The sequence below is a fragment of the Chamaea fasciata genome, unplaced genomic scaffold, assembly GCF_029207755.1.
Source record: "Chamaea fasciata isolate MVZ Bird 193981 ecotype frontalis unplaced genomic scaffold, bChaFas1.0.hap1 SCAF_27, whole genome shotgun sequence".
NCBI classification, from domain to species: domain Eukaryota; kingdom Metazoa; phylum Chordata; class Aves; order Passeriformes; family Sylviidae; genus Chamaea; species Chamaea fasciata.
The window spans coordinates 3,330,645-3,345,412 of NW_027094112.1; the positions used below are offsets into that span (position 1 = coordinate 3,330,645).

General features: G+C 64.8%; 2 protein-coding genes across 2 annotated transcripts; both read left to right on the forward strand.

The window, feature by feature from the left end:
* Window positions 1-289: 289 nt before the first annotated feature.
* On the forward strand, window positions 290-3,408 carry GHDC (GH3 domain containing). Its single transcript, XM_066204973.1, has 8 exons — window positions 290-583; window positions 665-795; window positions 870-1,446; window positions 1,686-1,869; window positions 1,959-2,030; window positions 2,139-2,272; window positions 2,402-2,490; window positions 2,583-3,408. Exons 1-8 carry the CDS (start codon window positions 376-378, stop codon window positions 2,781-2,783), a joined length of 1,596 nt encoding a protein of 531 aa, XP_066061070.1. The 5' UTR covers window positions 290-375; the 3' UTR covers window positions 2,784-3,408.
* A 1,163-nt stretch (window positions 3,409-4,571) lies between these two features.
* LOC136301738 (inactive phospholipase C-like protein 2) lies at window positions 4,572-14,486 on the forward strand. The gene is made up of 6 exons (XM_066204930.1): window positions 4,572-4,751; window positions 8,991-11,480; window positions 11,702-11,905; window positions 12,524-12,599; window positions 14,006-14,115; window positions 14,223-14,486. The coding sequence occupies exons 1-6, from the start codon at window positions 4,572-4,574 to the stop codon at window positions 14,406-14,408; spliced, it is 3,246 nt and encodes a 1,081-aa protein (XP_066061027.1). The 3' UTR covers window positions 14,409-14,486.
* Window positions 14,487-14,768: the final 282 nt, after the last annotated feature.

Consider the following 14,768-nt stretch of genomic DNA (forward strand, 5'->3'; position numbering starts at 1 on the left):
CGGATCCGGGGGGCTCTGTCCGGGCTGGAGGGCTGCCCTGGGGAGCAGGGGCTGGGCTAGGGCTGGGGCCGTTTTTCCGCGCAAAAAGCAAGGTAAATCGGATGAATTGCCGTGTTTTTGCAAAGAAGAAGCTTGCTCTTGATGGAGGGATAGAGGGCGCTGGTATTCGGGGTTCAATTGCGGTTGAATTCCCCGCCGAGCGGGGGGCTCCGGGTGTGCTGTGTAAGGGCGAAAATGAAAATAAAAGTAAAGCGGGGAGGGGGGCGGCGCCGGGCGCGATAATTTACCGTCATTTCTGCCGGAGGCGGAATAGCCGGGTGGGCGAGGGGAGTCCGGGGCCGGGCCCCTGCCCTGGGGCGGTGTCCGCATTCCGCGATGCTGCTGGCGGTGGCGGTCGCGGCGGTGGTGGCCGTGGCCGTGGCCGTGGCCGTCCCCGCGCTACGGCATCGCCTAGTCCGTTCCGCGCTGCGCCGCTCCGGGGCCCGGTACCGGCGGCGGCTGGAGGCTCTGGGCAGCGACGTGCGGCTGAGCCAGGAGCGGCGACTGCGGCGCCTGCTGGGCTCCGGCACCGGGACGGCCGGCGGTGAGCGCGGGGCTGCGGCGCGGGGAGCGGGAAGGGATCGGTCCCGTGGTTGCCCTTCTCAGCTTGTGCCTCTCCCGGCAGGCTACGAGGAGTTCCAGGAGCGGCATCCCCTGAGGCAGCCCTGTCGGGACGAAGCGCCGGGAGATCCGGTTCCCCGGCTGCGTCTCTGGGCTCTGCTCCCCGGCTGCTGGGACACCGACCCCCGGCTGCAGGTACGGGGAGCGGCGGGCGGAGTGGGTGAGGATCCCCGCAGCGTCTGTCCTCCTGACCTTCCCTTCCCCCGCAGGGGTCTCTGCTCTACCTGGATGCCCTCGGCGCCGCCTTTCCACGGGCACTGACCCGCCGGGGCACAGCCCTGCTGCACTGGACCCCCGACTGTCCCCGCGCCCCGGCGGGGTGGCCGCTGCCCACCCTGTACTGCACCCCGGCCGCCGCGGGCACCCTCCCCTCGCGGGCCGCCGCGCTGCGGGTGCAGCTGCTCTTTGCCCTGCGGCAGCGTGCGCTGCATGTGCTGGAGGCCGGGCTGGCAGCCGAGCTGCAGGACGCGCTGGTGACTCTGCGCACTGAATGGCCCCAGCTGGCCCAGGAGCTGGCGCTGGGCAGGCTGAGCCCGCAGCCCGGGCTGCCCGAGGGGGTGCGGGCCCAGCTGCAGGCACTGCTGACCCCTGATGCTGCCCGGGCAGCCGAGCTCCGTGCTGAGTGTACCCGCGGCTTCGAGGGCATCGTGTTGCGTCTGTGGCCACAGCTGGAGGTGGTGGTGGTGAGGACGGCACATGGGGCAGAGCGGCTCTACTGCGACTCCCTCTGCCAGGCCGACTGCCAGGGGCTGCCCTTTTACTGCCCCTTCTACCAGGCAGCAGGAGGTGAGTGTCCCCCACACTGGCATGTCCCCATGGCCTGCCCTGGGTGCCCACAGGGAACTGTTGCCATATAACAGGACAGTGATGCTGGTGCATCTCTGTGCTGCATTCCCTTCCTGCAACCTGAAAATATCTCACTCCTGGCACCAGCAAAATTCTGCCCCTTGGAGAGGGGTGAGGCTTCTGTGGGCAAGGATGGGGGGTCTGGGGAGCTCACATTGGCACATGCTGCCTCTGCCCAGCCCTGCTCGGTATAAACCTGTGGCCAGTGGAGCCAGCGCCCCGATTCCTGCTGTGCCCTGACTGGGCTTTCTGCGAGTTCCTGCCATGCCTGGCCAACAAGGAGCCACGGACGGTGCTGCTGGATGAGCTCTGGGAGGGACGCGAGTATGGGCTGGTTGTGACAGCTCAGCCAGGAGAGTACAGGTGCCTCCTCCCTGCTGTGTAGTCCTGGGGGGGCTGCCTGCCCCAGCCCCATGCACCCACCTCCCCTCACACTCTCCCTGCCCATGCAGGTGCTGTACTGGGGAGGTGCTGAAGGTGTCTGGCTTCCACAAGCAGTGCCCCATGGTGGAACCTGTGCGCAGGTGAGGACACCCAAACCCCTGTCCCTCACCTTAGGGAGCTGGGCCCATCTACAGGCAGGGTCTTAACGGGAGAGTGCCAGCGACCCACCCTGTGTCCCTGCACTGCAGGGAGAGCCAGACACTGAGCGTGAGAGGTGAGAGCATCCCTGAAGAGCAGTTCTGCCAGAGCCTGTGCCACACTCTGAGGATGTGGCCAGGTGCTCGCCTGATTGACTATGTCTGTGTGGAGAGCAGCCTGCTGGGTGAGTTCACCTGAGCAGTCCAAGTCGCCCCAAAAGTGTAGCTGGCACTGTGTGGGGCTCTGCAGCCCTCCTGTGCCCAGAGGGCTGGGGGCTGTGGGCAGCTTTAACATACTTGTGGTACTGCTCCAGGTGACTCTTCGGGGCCCTGCGCTCCCCACTACGAGGTGTTCATGGAGCTGCAAGGCCTGCGGGACCTGTCGGAGGGGCAGCGCTACAAGGTGAGCAGGACATGGGCTCTGCTCTGGGGCTGTGTGGGGCAGCTGAAGGACATAGTGTGGGACCAGCACAGGCACCTGCCCTCTCTTTGCAGCTGGACCAGTGTCTCCAGGAGAATTTCCCCATCTACAAATCCTTCCGCTTCAAGGGCAGCATTGGGCCCCTGCGCCTGCACCTGGTGAGGCCCGGGAGCTTCACCCGGCTGCGGGAAGCACTGGGCTCCCCCGTGCCCATGCCCAGGGTCCTGCGTGAAGAGCAGCTGCTGCGGCTCATCCAGGGATCAGTCATCTCGTAGGGCAGCCTAGGGGTCCTGCAGCCCTTCCACCCTGGGGTTCACTTGGCATGCACCCTATGAGGAGGGGCCATGTCCCTGTGGTGGGAGGGTGTGTGGGGCAAGGGTGCCCGGCCCCAAGGGTTTGGCTGAGTGGAGCAAATGAAGACATTGAGCTTGACCGTGATCCGTGGTGGCAGCAGGCACTGGTGAGCACCACTCACTGCTGCCGTGGGGATGGAGCAAGAGCTTGGGAGTGTCACAGGGCAGTGGGATGCTGCAGCTGCAGGGCCACCTCACTCAGCAGCACCTGCAGCCGCAGTGGAGTGGGTGCCTGTGCCTTTCCCAAGGGACACATTGTGCACCACAGCCCATGGCTGAGGCAGAGGGCTCAATGGAAACCTCTGCAGGAGCAGGAGGAGCAGAAGAGCCATGATTCATCACTGAGCACTGGGGCCCTGTGGCATTTTGTCACCTGGTAGGGGCACTGCGGGCAGGGCTCAGGTAGTCACAGGTGCCACAGAGCAGCCCCAGTTTGGCTCCAGTGCATGTCCGTTGGTTTAAGAATAAGCTCCAGTGAGGGCTGCTTTTAAATGTTTTAAAAACCAAATGCAAAATAAAGGAGGATTATATTTTTAAAATAAATAAAGGACCTCATTCTGGGATTGATTTTTTTAGACTATTATTTTTAATCCTCATTAAAGAGATTGCTCAAGCAATCTGACTGCTCTGGGGGCTGAGGAGTTGCTGCTGTTCTCGGGGGTCCTGGGGAAGGGGCAGCCATGAATATTTAACCAGCTGAGCGGCTGCTGCACTCTGGGGGCACCAGGCTCTTTGTGCCTTTCAGGCACATGTGTACCATCGGGAGGGACTGGTCATTCCCCCCCTGCTCGTTAAGGGTTACTTCAAGGGCTGGCGAGGGCGTGTGGGGCACCTGCTGTGCCGCAGCTGCTGCTGGGGGGCAGCCGGGCCGTGGGCAGGAGATGATGTCTTGAACAAGGCTCACACAAAGCAAAGCATCCCCCGGCACAGCCGAGACCCCCACCAGGGATGAACCTGGCTGAGGCCTGCGCTCCCATCCCTCCTGGAATAAAACTGGAGCACAATTTCTGCTCCAGGTCGCAGAGAAGCTTTGCCTTGGGCTGGGAGCACGCCGCAACAAAAGCCTTGAGCCACTGGCCTGGCAGAGCCGTGTGGGGCCGGGGCTGCACCGGGTGGCTCTGCTGGCACTGCCATGCGTGGGTGCCACCCCAGTGGGAGGGGAGGTTGATGGGGTGGAACCCGCTGGGCAGGGCCAGGCTGCAGAGTGCCCGGCTGGGTTTGGATGCCAGGCTGCAGGGTGCAAGGTCGATTTGAGTGCCCGGCTGCAGGGTGCAGCTTGTTTTGGGTGCAGGCTCATTTGTGCTGCTGGTGCCAAGGCTAGAGGGTGCGGGCGCCCGGCTGAAGGGTGCCAGGCTGGGTTCGCGTGCCCGGCTGCAGGGTCCGGGTTCGGCCGGGGTCCCGCCGGGATGGGGCGGCTGCCGGTTCCGGGGGCTGCGGTGCTGGGCGGAGGCCGGGGATGCCCCGGCGGTGGAAGGTGCCGTTGCCCGGTGCCCGTCCGCTCGCCCCGCCGCTGCAGCTCGGAGCGAGGGGGCCGCGCCGTCCCCGTCCCCATCCCCGCCGCGTCCCCGCCCCTGGCCCGGCCCGTCCCCTCCTCCCGGCCGCGCCGCCTCCCGCCTGCTCCGCCACTGAGCCCGCAGCGGCGGCGGCGGCGGGCGCAGGCTCCGGGCGCCCCGGGGCCCCGCGGCGGCCGCTGCCCTGAGGCCGCGGGGGATGGCGGAGGGGCCCCGGGGCGCCCCGCCGCCGGGCTCGCCCCGCCCCGCCGCGCCGCTGCCCAACGGGCCCCGCGGCGGCGGCGGCGGCAGCCCCGGCTCGGGCTCAGGCAGCAGCAGCCGCGAGGACTCGGCGGAGCGGAGCCCCGCGCCCGCCGCGCCCCGGGCCAGCATCATGAAGGTGAGAGCCCCGCACCGGCAACGAACCGGCCCGGCCCCCCCGCGCCCCGGGCCCGGCACCTGCGCAGCGCTGGGATGCCGAGCCGTGTCCCCGCGCCGAGCCCCGCGTCCCCCCGCACCGGCTCCGTCGGCGGCTCCTCGCTCCCCCTGTGCTCCGAGGAGCTACAGAGCAGCCGCATCCCCGGGCGATCGAGGGTCGCCACCTGCCCGTGCTGCTGGTCACGCCGGGACTGACACGGCGTTCCCGCGCCCTGCCCGGACCCAGAGTCCCCAAGGGCACAATCTGTCCCGGCCCGGCTCTGTGGAGTGTCCGTGGGTGGGTCGCCCTGTCAAGTGCCATGGCCACGCTGCAGCATCACTCGGTGCTGCTCAGGATACCCCTGGGTTCCCGTGAGAAGACGCCTGCTTCAGCCCCTCGAGCAGCTTCTGCTCTCCCGTGCTCTCTCCTGAGGGAGCCTTGAGCCTGAGCCTTGGGCCTGGCCTGACCAGCTTGCAGTCTGCTCCCAACACCTGGTGTTGGTGTTTCCGGGCCGTGGGGGGGCCGGGGTCCAGGGAGGGTCTCGGGGGCCTCCCACCTGGGTGGGCAGTGGATCACACCTGTGCTTTGCTAAATGAACACCCCTGATTGTGCTGATGCCAGTGGTACTCGCTGACACAATAGGTCACGTCCGCCCGGGACTCGCCTCCCTGCTCTCGGCAGCCTATTTTAAGCTGGGATTGCTCCGGTGCTATTAATACCCCGTGAGGGGGCTGTTTCCGTGGTGCCCCAGCCCCACTCTTCTGTCCCCGGGATCCAGTTTTCTGGACAGCGGTGTCAGGACCCTGAGTCCCTGCCCGCGCCCGCCTGGGCTCTCGCTGCAAACTGTTGCGGGGGCGGCCGGGCTGTGCCCACGCGGTGACGGCACGGAGACCTGCCGGTGCTCCCGTGCAACCAGAGGCTGCTGCCAGTGCGCCGTCTGTGCCCGGTTTCCCTGGGGACCTTGCCGAGGTCTCCTGCTCCTCCCAGGATGGACCAGCATCCTTCCTTACCCGGGGACCATCCGTGGGCACCGCGGGCTGGGGGTGGTGAACCTCTCGCTTGCGCCGGGGCCGGGCGCATCCCTGTCACCACCTGCGTCACCACGGGATTTGGCCTCACGTGAAGGTCGGGTGGCCCAGGGCCAGCGCTGGTGGGGGAGGGTGCTGGCCCGGCGGGAGGTCAGACCCGGACACTATCCCCAGCTTGTGCTGATCCGCTGTGCATCTCCGAGTCCATCCGGGGCCTGAGCAGCAGTGGAGGCACATGTGGAAAGAGCTGCCAGCTCTGTTATTTTTTGGGATTTCCAGAAAAGGCTGGAGGAGTGAATCTGAAAGTGCGACTCAGTGGCTCTGTGGAGACGGGGGCCTGGGGCAGCAGGGTCCAGAGCTGTCCCCTGCAGTGTCCCTGTGCCCTGGCTAGAGGACCTTCCTTCTTCCCAGGCTGCAAGCGGAGGGGACTGGTGGTCCCGTGGGCTGGGAGGATGCTGGAGAGGGACTTAGGGATATTGGATCTGTTCTTCCCTGCGGCAGGAGGTGTCCCTTCCCAAGAATTTTGCTGTTCTGTCCCTTGAGCCCCCTTCCCATCGTGCGCCAGCCCCAGGAGCTGTGTGGTGCCTCTGCTGGGATCTGACTCCATGGCCCCTCGCCGGGGAGTGGCAGCTGGTGCCGCGGGGAGTGGATGTGTCAGTCGCTCTCTTCTTGGCAGGGAACAAACGACGGTAGAAAAGCCCTGACTGTGCCTGGTCTCCCACTGCCTCAGCTCCGGGGCTGCTGCCTGCCTGCACCCCTGCCCACGCTGCTCAGTCTGGGATAGGGGTAGTGGGAAGACCCGGGGCCGGGGGAATTCAGCTGCAGATGAATCACATCACGGCCAGGCCGGGGGATAAAGGGAAGGGAGGGACGATGATGGACCCTTCTCCATCCCATGCTTTGAGAGTGGTTTACGTGGCCGCGAACTGTGGCCGTCACGTGGAGGCTGAGATTAGGGCATCAGCACTCACCAGGGCACTAATGCAGGAGATAATTGGCTGAAGAGGTGCTTAACACATGCGGCAGAGCTGGGCAGGGCAAGCAGCTGGGCTGGAACGTGCCCTCCTTGCGAGCCCACGCTCATCACTGGCATCGTGGTCGACATCAGCATCGTGGTCTTTGCTTTGCTCTGTGGAGCCCTGCCTACTCCCTGCCAGCTCGGTGGCACAGTGAGCAGGATCCCTGCTCCGGCCGGAGCTCTGCCCTCTGTCTGGGGGTGTTCCATGCTGTCATGGCCATGGGCGCCGTGTCCTCCCCGCTCCACTGCTGCCTTACTCGTCACCTGCCTACACCGCTCCTGCCACGCCTCGCCCAGCACTTCGTGGGCTGTCCCCCGGGTTGAAGACCACCTGGAACAGCCTGTGAAGGGGCTGCCAGGGAGCAGAGGCTCTTCCCTGCTGCTCTCCAGGCCGCACTGAGGAGCACAGGGCAGCTGCAGAAGGGAGACTCCTCGCATCCCCTGCTCGCTGCTTGCCCGTGCAGAGGGAGAAGCAGAACCTGTGTGCTGCAGGGCGTTCTTGGGTCTGTGCCACACATCCGCACCCCAAAAATGCTGCAGTGGGCATCCCCTCCCCTATCTAAGCCTGGGAGGGTGGGGGTCTGCAGGGAGGGCGTTCGGGCTTTTGCCCTGGGCCGGGGTGGTCGGGGCACCGGCGGGGCTGGTGCTGGTGGGGTGCGTCTGGCCGCCTGCAGCGGGCACGGCGGGAAGCAGGTCCCAGGCTCTGGGTGCACACAGGCCCCCCGCCCGTGTTTCCTTTCCGGATGGATTTCCTGTTTTCAGCTGTGGGGCCCGGTGCGGAGCCGCCCGGGGTGGGTGCGCCGGGCGGGGAGCGGGTCTGCAGAGGGGCGGGGGTCCTGCCGGGGGCAGGAGGTGCGGCCCTCAGTGCCCATCGCCCCACGGCGAGCTGGGGGCTGGGGCTGCCCGTCAGCGGGGCGCTCAGATTGCAGCATGCAGGAAGCATCCGGCGTCGAGTCCTTCCCCGCAGGGCTGGCCGATGGCGTGACCTGCCGCTGAGCGCCTGCCGACCCGGGATGGCTGGCACCGAGGCAGGGTCTTGGAGCTCGGCCAGCTCCCTGGAGCAATCTGGCAGTGAGAGGATGCAAACAGCCACCACATCCGAGCTCCAGGATAGTAGGATATGCCTGGTTCTAACAAGGGGCTGAGAGCTGGTGCTGGTTCCTCCTTCTCTGGGCCATTGTGTCCTGGGCATCCCTGAAGGATTCCCCATTCCCTAAGGAAACCGTACATCCATTTGTACGACCTATCCCGAATGCCCTTAGCTGTGGCTGCCTGACCCCGTGGGGCAGATCCCGACCCTCCAGGATCAGGCACGGGATGTGCTAGCCCAGGTGCAGGAGCTGTGGAAGATCTGTGGGCACTGGAGGGGAGCAACCCTCACCTCCAACCTGGGCAGCTGAGCAGGACCTGCCTCTGACAGAGACACCACCAGATTAGAGGTGACTCACCATAATCTTGAAGAAGTGGATTAAATCTCCTCCTACTGTGCTGCTTAATGAAATCCATCCCATAATACACTCCTGGCCCTTATCCCCTGCCCCTGCCAGCCCCGTGGCAGCTGGGTCCCCCCTCCCTGTAGTGAGGCAGGACAGAGTGTGGGCATGAGGTGCTGGCAGCAAACAGCCCATGCCGTCGTGACCCTGCGCTCTGTGGGACAGAGCTGTGGCTGTGGTCATCCCCAGAACGTGGCACTGGCAGGGGCTGCCCTGCCCTGCTCCTCACAGAAGAGCGGGGGATCTGTCTTGGGCTCCCTAGGAGCAGCTCTGCTCATGCATCACATGCCGGGTGTCTGTTTTCCTCTGGTGTCCCCAGGCCAAGGAGACAGGGGCTGTGCTGGGCTGCTTGGCGCATGGCTGTGCCTGTGAGGGTGAGCGAGCAGTGGGGAAGGATCCAGCTCAGGGCCAGCAGCAGGAAGGAAGGAAGGAAAGCAGAGTTAAAATAAGCCAGGCAGTGAGCTGTGAGGGAAGCCAGGGCTGGAGCTGGCTCCCAACCCCCAGGAGAGGGGCGGGCTGGCGTGGACTGGGTTTAGCGTGGTGCTGGGGCACCCTGGGACAGTGCTACACACTGCTTTGGGCTGGGGTGGGGGGACAGTGGGGCAGGAGGATGCCAGGAACTGGTGGGGCGTGTGCTGCCTGGCTGTTCCCTGATGGCTCTGCCCCTTTCCCACCCTGGCAGGATGGCTCTCGGCAGCGGCCACCACAGAAGAAGAAGACAGTGTCCTTCAGCTCCATGCCCAATGACCGCAAGATCAACAGCACAGCTGCCTGCATCTCCCTCATGCTGGAGGGCTGTGAGCTGAAAAAGGTGCGCTCCAACTCCCGCATGTACAGCCGCTTCTTCGTGCTGGACGCTGACATGCGCTCCGTGCGCTGGGAGCCCTCCAAGAAGGACTCAGAGAAGGCCAAGATTGAGATCAAATCGGTCAAAGAGGTGCGTGTGGGCAAGAAGACGCCAGTCCTGCGCAGCAATGGCCTCTCCGACCAGTTCCCGGACGAGTGCGCCTTCTCCATCATCTACGGAGACAACTACGAGTCCCTGGACCTGGTGGCCAGCTCAGCAGATGTGGTGAGTGCTTGGGTGATGGGGCTGCGCTATCTGGTGTCCTACGGAAAGCACAGCCCTGAGGCGCCTGGGACTGGCCACCCCAGCCTCCGGACCTCTTGGATCTCCTCTGTCTTCGACCTTGCTGACCTGGAGAAGTCTGGTCACATCCCTGTGTCCCGGGCTGTGCAGCTGATCAAGGCACTCAACCCTGGCATGAAGACCTCCACCATCGAGCTGAAGTTCAAGGAACTGCAGAAGGCCAGCGAGCGTTCTGGCACGGAGGTGGCCTGCGACCTCTTTGTGGAAGCATACTGCGAGCTCTGCACCCGCCCTGAGATCTTTTTCCTGCTGGTCCAGTTCTCCAGCAACAAGGAATACCTGGGTGTGAAGGACCTGCTGATGTTCCTGGAGGTGGAGCAGGGCATGGAGGGTGTGACAGAGGAGAAGTGCTTGGAGATTGTCAGCAAGTATGAACCCTCCAAGGAGGGCCGGGAGAAGGGCTACCTGGCCATCGACGGCTTCACGCGTTACCTGCTCTCTGCTGACTGCTCCATCTTTGACCCGCAGCACCGCAAGGTCTGCCAGGACATGGCGCAGCCCCTCTCCCACTACTACATCAGCTCTGCCCACAGCGCCTGCCTGCTGGAGGACAACTTCTGGGGCCGCTCAGACATCAGTGGCTACATCAGTGCCCTGGGCCTGGGCTGCCGCAGCATCGAGCTGGTGCTGTGGGATGGCCCTGAGGGTGAGCCCGTGGTCTACACCAGCCCCTCAGCTGCCTCCTGTGTGCCCTTCCGTGCCGTGGTGGGGCTGATTGACCAGCACGCCTTCACTGCCTCTGCCTACCCCCTCATCCTCTGCCTGGTGGTGCGCTGCTCGGCCCCCCAGCAGCGACTCGCTGCTCAGTGCCTGCGCAAGACACTGGGGGAGAAGCTGTACCTGGAGCCCCCCAACCCCGTGGCGTCCTACCTGCCGTCCCCGGAGGAGCTCAAGGGCCGCATCCTCATCAAGGGCAAGAAGCTCCCGCCCACCTGCGAGGACAGCGAGGGGGAGGTGTCGGACGAGGAGGAAGGCTGGGAGCTGGCACGGCGGCTGGGCCAGGAGGACCGGGAGGCACCAGAGGGAGGTGGCCTGCGGCGGGTGCGTCTCAGCCGTGAGCTCTCGGAGCTGGTGAGCCTCTGCCAGGCAGTCCCCTTCCAGGACTTTGAGAGCTCCAGACGTGGGCAACGCTACTGGGAGATGTGCTCCTTCAGTGAGGTGGAGGCGGGACGCTTCGCCAATGAGTGCCCAGCTGAGCTGGTCAGCTACAACAAGCGGTTCCTCTCCCGCATCTACCCCAGCCCCATGCGCATCGATGCCAGCAACATGAACCCCCAGGATTTCTGGAAGTGCGGCTGCCAGATGGTGGCTATGAATTACCAGACACCAGGGCTCATGATGGACCTGAATGCAGGCTGGTTCCGGCAGAATGGGGCCTGTGGCTATGTCCTCCGCCCGGCCATCATGAGGGAGGAGGTCTCCTACTTCAGTGCCAACGCCAAGGACTCCCTGCCCGGGGTGTCTGCCCAGCTCCTACACCTCAAGGTGATCAGCGGGCAGAACCTGCCCAAGCCCAAGGGCTCGGGGGCCAAGGGGGAGGTTGTGGAGCCCTATGTCTGTGCTGAAATCCATGGCATCCCAGCTGACTGTGCTGAGCACCGCACCAAGACAGCCCTGCAGAGCGGGGACAACCCCATCTTCGACGAGAGCCTGGAGTTCCAGATCAACCTGCCGGAGCTGGCCGTCCTGCGCTTTGTTGTGCTGGACGATGACTACATCGGGGACGAGTTCATTGCCCAGTACACCATCCCCTTTGAGTGCCTGCAGCCTGGCTACCGCCATGTCCCCCTCCAGTCGCTGGCCGGGGAGCCCCTGCCCCACGCCACCCTCTTTGTGCATGTGGCCATCACTGACCGCCGTGGCGGGGGCAAGGGGCACCGCCGGGGGCTGGCAGGGCGCCGGGGCCGCCGAGTGCGGGAGTACACTTCCACCAAGGCCACTGGCATCAAAGCCATCGATGAAGTCTTCCGGACAGCCACCCAGCCGCTGCGGGAGGCCACTGACCTGCGGGAGAATGTACAGGTAAGGACTCTGCATAGGCCCTGGGGGACCTGGTTTCAGCAGGGGAGGATGGGGCCGGACTGACAGTGGTGGGGAGCCAGGCTGTCCCCTTTTTCCTGGGGAACATGAGTGAGGAGCCTTACCTGGAGCAGAGAGCTGTGGGAAATGAGGGTGTTCCTGTGTCCGGGTGGGGGGGGTCTGCTCCCAGCTGAACTCCTGACACTGGACACTGGTCTCTGCAGAATGCGTTGGTGTCCTTCAAGGAGCTGTGTGGGCTGACACCCGCTGCCAATATGAAGCAGTGCATCCTGACGGTGTCCACATGGCTGCTGCACAGTGACAGCGCACCCAGCGTCACCCTCAACCTGGCAGAGCAGTACCCCCCCATGGAGGCCCAGGGCCCCATCCCCGACCTGCTGCGCAAGGTCCTCACTGCCTACGAGACGGTGAGTGCCATCCTGCCTGGGCTTGGCTCCTCGGGGAGGATCCCTGGGGTCAGTGGCACTGGGACCAGCACTCAGTGGTGGTGCAGGTTTAATGGGATGAACAGTTGGGGTGGGCAGTTTTTGTGGGATGAACCTGAGTGGGTTTTATAGGATGAACCTGGGCAGGTTTTGTGGATGGATCAGAAGGTCCAAGGATGGGGAACCCTGAACTCACTGTACCCATCCTGGAGCAGGGGAGGGTGAGTGGCCAGGGGGCTGCATGAGGGCTGCCCAGGGAGGAGTCCTGCCAAGGCACAGGCTTTCCCAGATCAATCTGACCCTCAGACACTGCAGCCCCTACCCTGTGCCTGTCCCTTGCCCTGGTCCCACCAGGTGGAAGAAATCCTATTAATAGTGACAGCCAGAGCTGCTTCCTTCTTTTGTGTTGAAGGGAACTTGGCCATTGGCCAGGTGCTGGTCACACCATACCCGGCTTTGTGTGGTGAGGTGGGAAGGGCCAGACCCCAGGCACTGTGCTGGTGTAGGAGGCAGCCCCTGATGAGCCCTGTCTCCCCATCCTCTTGACCAGGGGGCACGGGGTCAGGGCTGCCCAGCTCCTCATGCTTCCCCTCTCCCTAGATGATCCAGACTAGCCGGACGCTGATCGAGTCTGCCGACGCGGTGTACGGGAAGCTCATCCAAGCACAGCAGGCAGGTGGGTCCTGTAGGGCAGCCCCAGCTCCGCTGTGGCTCTGACTGTGGACCCAGGCATGTCCTGGGGTGCTGGGGCTCAGGGCTTCCTGCACTGGGGCAGGGTGTGGGTGGGTGGACTGCAGAGCTGTGTGGTAGGGAGCAAGCAGAGTGGGGGAGGCTGATGAGGAAGCAGGGAAGAGTCATTAGCTGTCAAAAACCAGAACATAATTAGTGCCAGAAATAACAGGCTGGGGCTGACGGCAGAAATGGCAACTGAGTGTTAAGACTTCCCAAACACATGGCAGAACCCACACAGGCAGGTGCTGCTGCCGCCTGCCCTGGTCCTCCCCGCAGGTGCCCCCACTGGCAGCTGCCTGGGACCTCTGGCCCCACTCCAGACCCCAATGGCTGCGTGTTGTTGGCTGGGACCCACAGGGATAGCTCCACCAGCTCCAGGGGCTTCCCTGGCCTCTCCATGGGGCTGGGAGAGTGTCAGGAGCAGGAGGGGCTGGGGAAGAAGGAGGGGGCCCTGCTCTGCTCTCCCCGCCATGCCAGCCTTGCTGCCAGCAGCCGTGTTTGTTCCCTGCCTACGCGGCAGACGGAAATCTCCCCAAGCTCTTGGCTCAGCTCTGCCACTGCTGTGAGCGCTGGGGGAGTGAAGCAGTGGGGCACAAGCTGCAGAGCACAGTTTAGTGCTGCGCCCTCCGGTACTTCTCTGGCTGCTGCGCTGGAGTGCTGCAGGGCAGAGTGATTCTGGGGCGTGCAGCCACTCGGGGTGGTGGTGGGCAGCAATTTGGCGGCTGCAGCCCCCACCCCCGTGCCCTGGTGCTGCCTGTCCCTGCTTTCACTCTGGCCGTGCCGTGGACAAGCCCCTGCGGTGCCGGCAGAGCCAGTACCCGGCTGGCAGGAGCTGGGGGCCCGGGGAACCGCAGTGGGGGCGCGGGGCCGTGGGTGTGCTGATTGGCAGCACGAGGGCGAGGGAGCTGCGTGGGAGCCCTCGCGTGGGCCCAGAGCCGGTGCTGCGTCAGGAGGGGTAAATATAGCACCCACTCACGGGGATGTCACGTGGGCCGCAGTGACGGGGCCCGCACTCCGATGGGGGGGTCTGGTGGCTCCGCTCCCCCCAGATGAGCCATGGAGTGCAGGAGTTGTGCCTCTGCCCAGGGTCTTCACTGCCCTCCCAGACCTCGTGGTCTCTGGGGTCCAGAACGGCCACACGCTGCAGCTGGGATGCTGGGGGTTCCATTGGCCCATCATTCCAGGCACGGAGGATTTGTGAGGCTGCCGGGGCAGTGGGGAGCCCACCAATCCTGCAACCGCATGGTGGGCAAAGGGCATCCCCCTGGCTTGGTCCCTGTTGGTCGTGGGTGGTGGCTGTCCCTGTGCCAACGTCCTTACACCCACTGAGCGCCTCTCCCATCCATGCAGGGATGGATTTCCACAAGGAGCTGCACCGCATCGAGACCAAGGAAGGGCTGCGGGGCCGCAAGCTGCAGAAGGCGCTGGAGAGCTTTGCCTGGAACATCACTGTCCTCAAGGTGAGGGGCAAGGGCTGCGCGGACACACCTGCCCTGCCTTGCCCCGCCCTGCCCCGTCACCCTCCTGCCTCCACCCTGACACAGCCCCCCATGTCTCCTCCCCGCAGGGCCAGGCTGACCTCCTCAAGCATGCCAAGGCGGAGGCACTGGACAACCTGTGGCAGATCCACAATGCGGGACAGTCCTGCGGCATTGGCAGGAACGGATCAGCCTCACCCGAGCCCTCCCGGCTGCAAGCCCCGCTGGAGCCCATCCCTGAGACAGACGGAGGTGGCGACACAGCATCTTGCTGACCCCGGTCTGGGGCTCGGGGCCCGGACTGAGCACCCCTGGCTGCAGGGGTCAGGAGCAGGGAGCCCCAGCCTGCCTGGGGAGCAAGTGTGAGGCTGGGTGCCTGTGCTCTGCTGCGTTGAGGGGCTTGCACCAGAATTCAGTGGAGAGGTTGGGGAGAGATGTCCTTGCTCCCTCTTGCCCCACTAAGCTCCCAGAGGACTCATTCATCCCCTCCATCTGCTTCTGGAGCCAGTACTTTGCTGAGGGGCCAGTGGGGATGCTGGTACCCCAGTGCCCATGTGCATGTAGCCCCAGCCTGCTGTGCCAGATGCCACTTGGAAAAGCAGCCCCAGGTCTGGGCTTCTGCCCACCCTCCCCAG

Bases quoted from the DNA above. Each gene is read 5' to 3' on its own strand.
- GHDC (XM_066204973.1), top strand. From the start codon at position 376: ATGCTGCTGGCGGTGGCGGTCGCGGCGGTGGTGGCCGTGGCCGTGGCC. The intron at 1,447-1,685 runs GTGAGTGTCCCC...GCCTCTGCCCAG, and splicing joins CTTCTACCAGGCAGCAGGAG to CCCTGCTCGGTATAAACCTG. The intron at 1,870-1,958 runs GTGCCTCCTCCC...CTGCCCATGCAG, and splicing joins GCTCAGCCAGGAGAGTACAG to GTGCTGTACTGGGGAGGTGC.
- LOC136301738 (XM_066204930.1), top strand. From the start codon at position 4,572: ATGGCGGAGGGGCCCCGGGGCGCCCCGCCGCCGGGCTCGCCCCGCCCC. The intron at 11,481-11,701 runs GTAAGGACTCTG...TGGTCTCTGCAG, and splicing joins ACCTGCGGGAGAATGTACAG to AATGCGTTGGTGTCCTTCAA. The intron at 12,600-14,005 runs GTGGGTCCTGTA...CCATCCATGCAG, and splicing joins CATCCAAGCACAGCAGGCAG to GGATGGATTTCCACAAGGAG.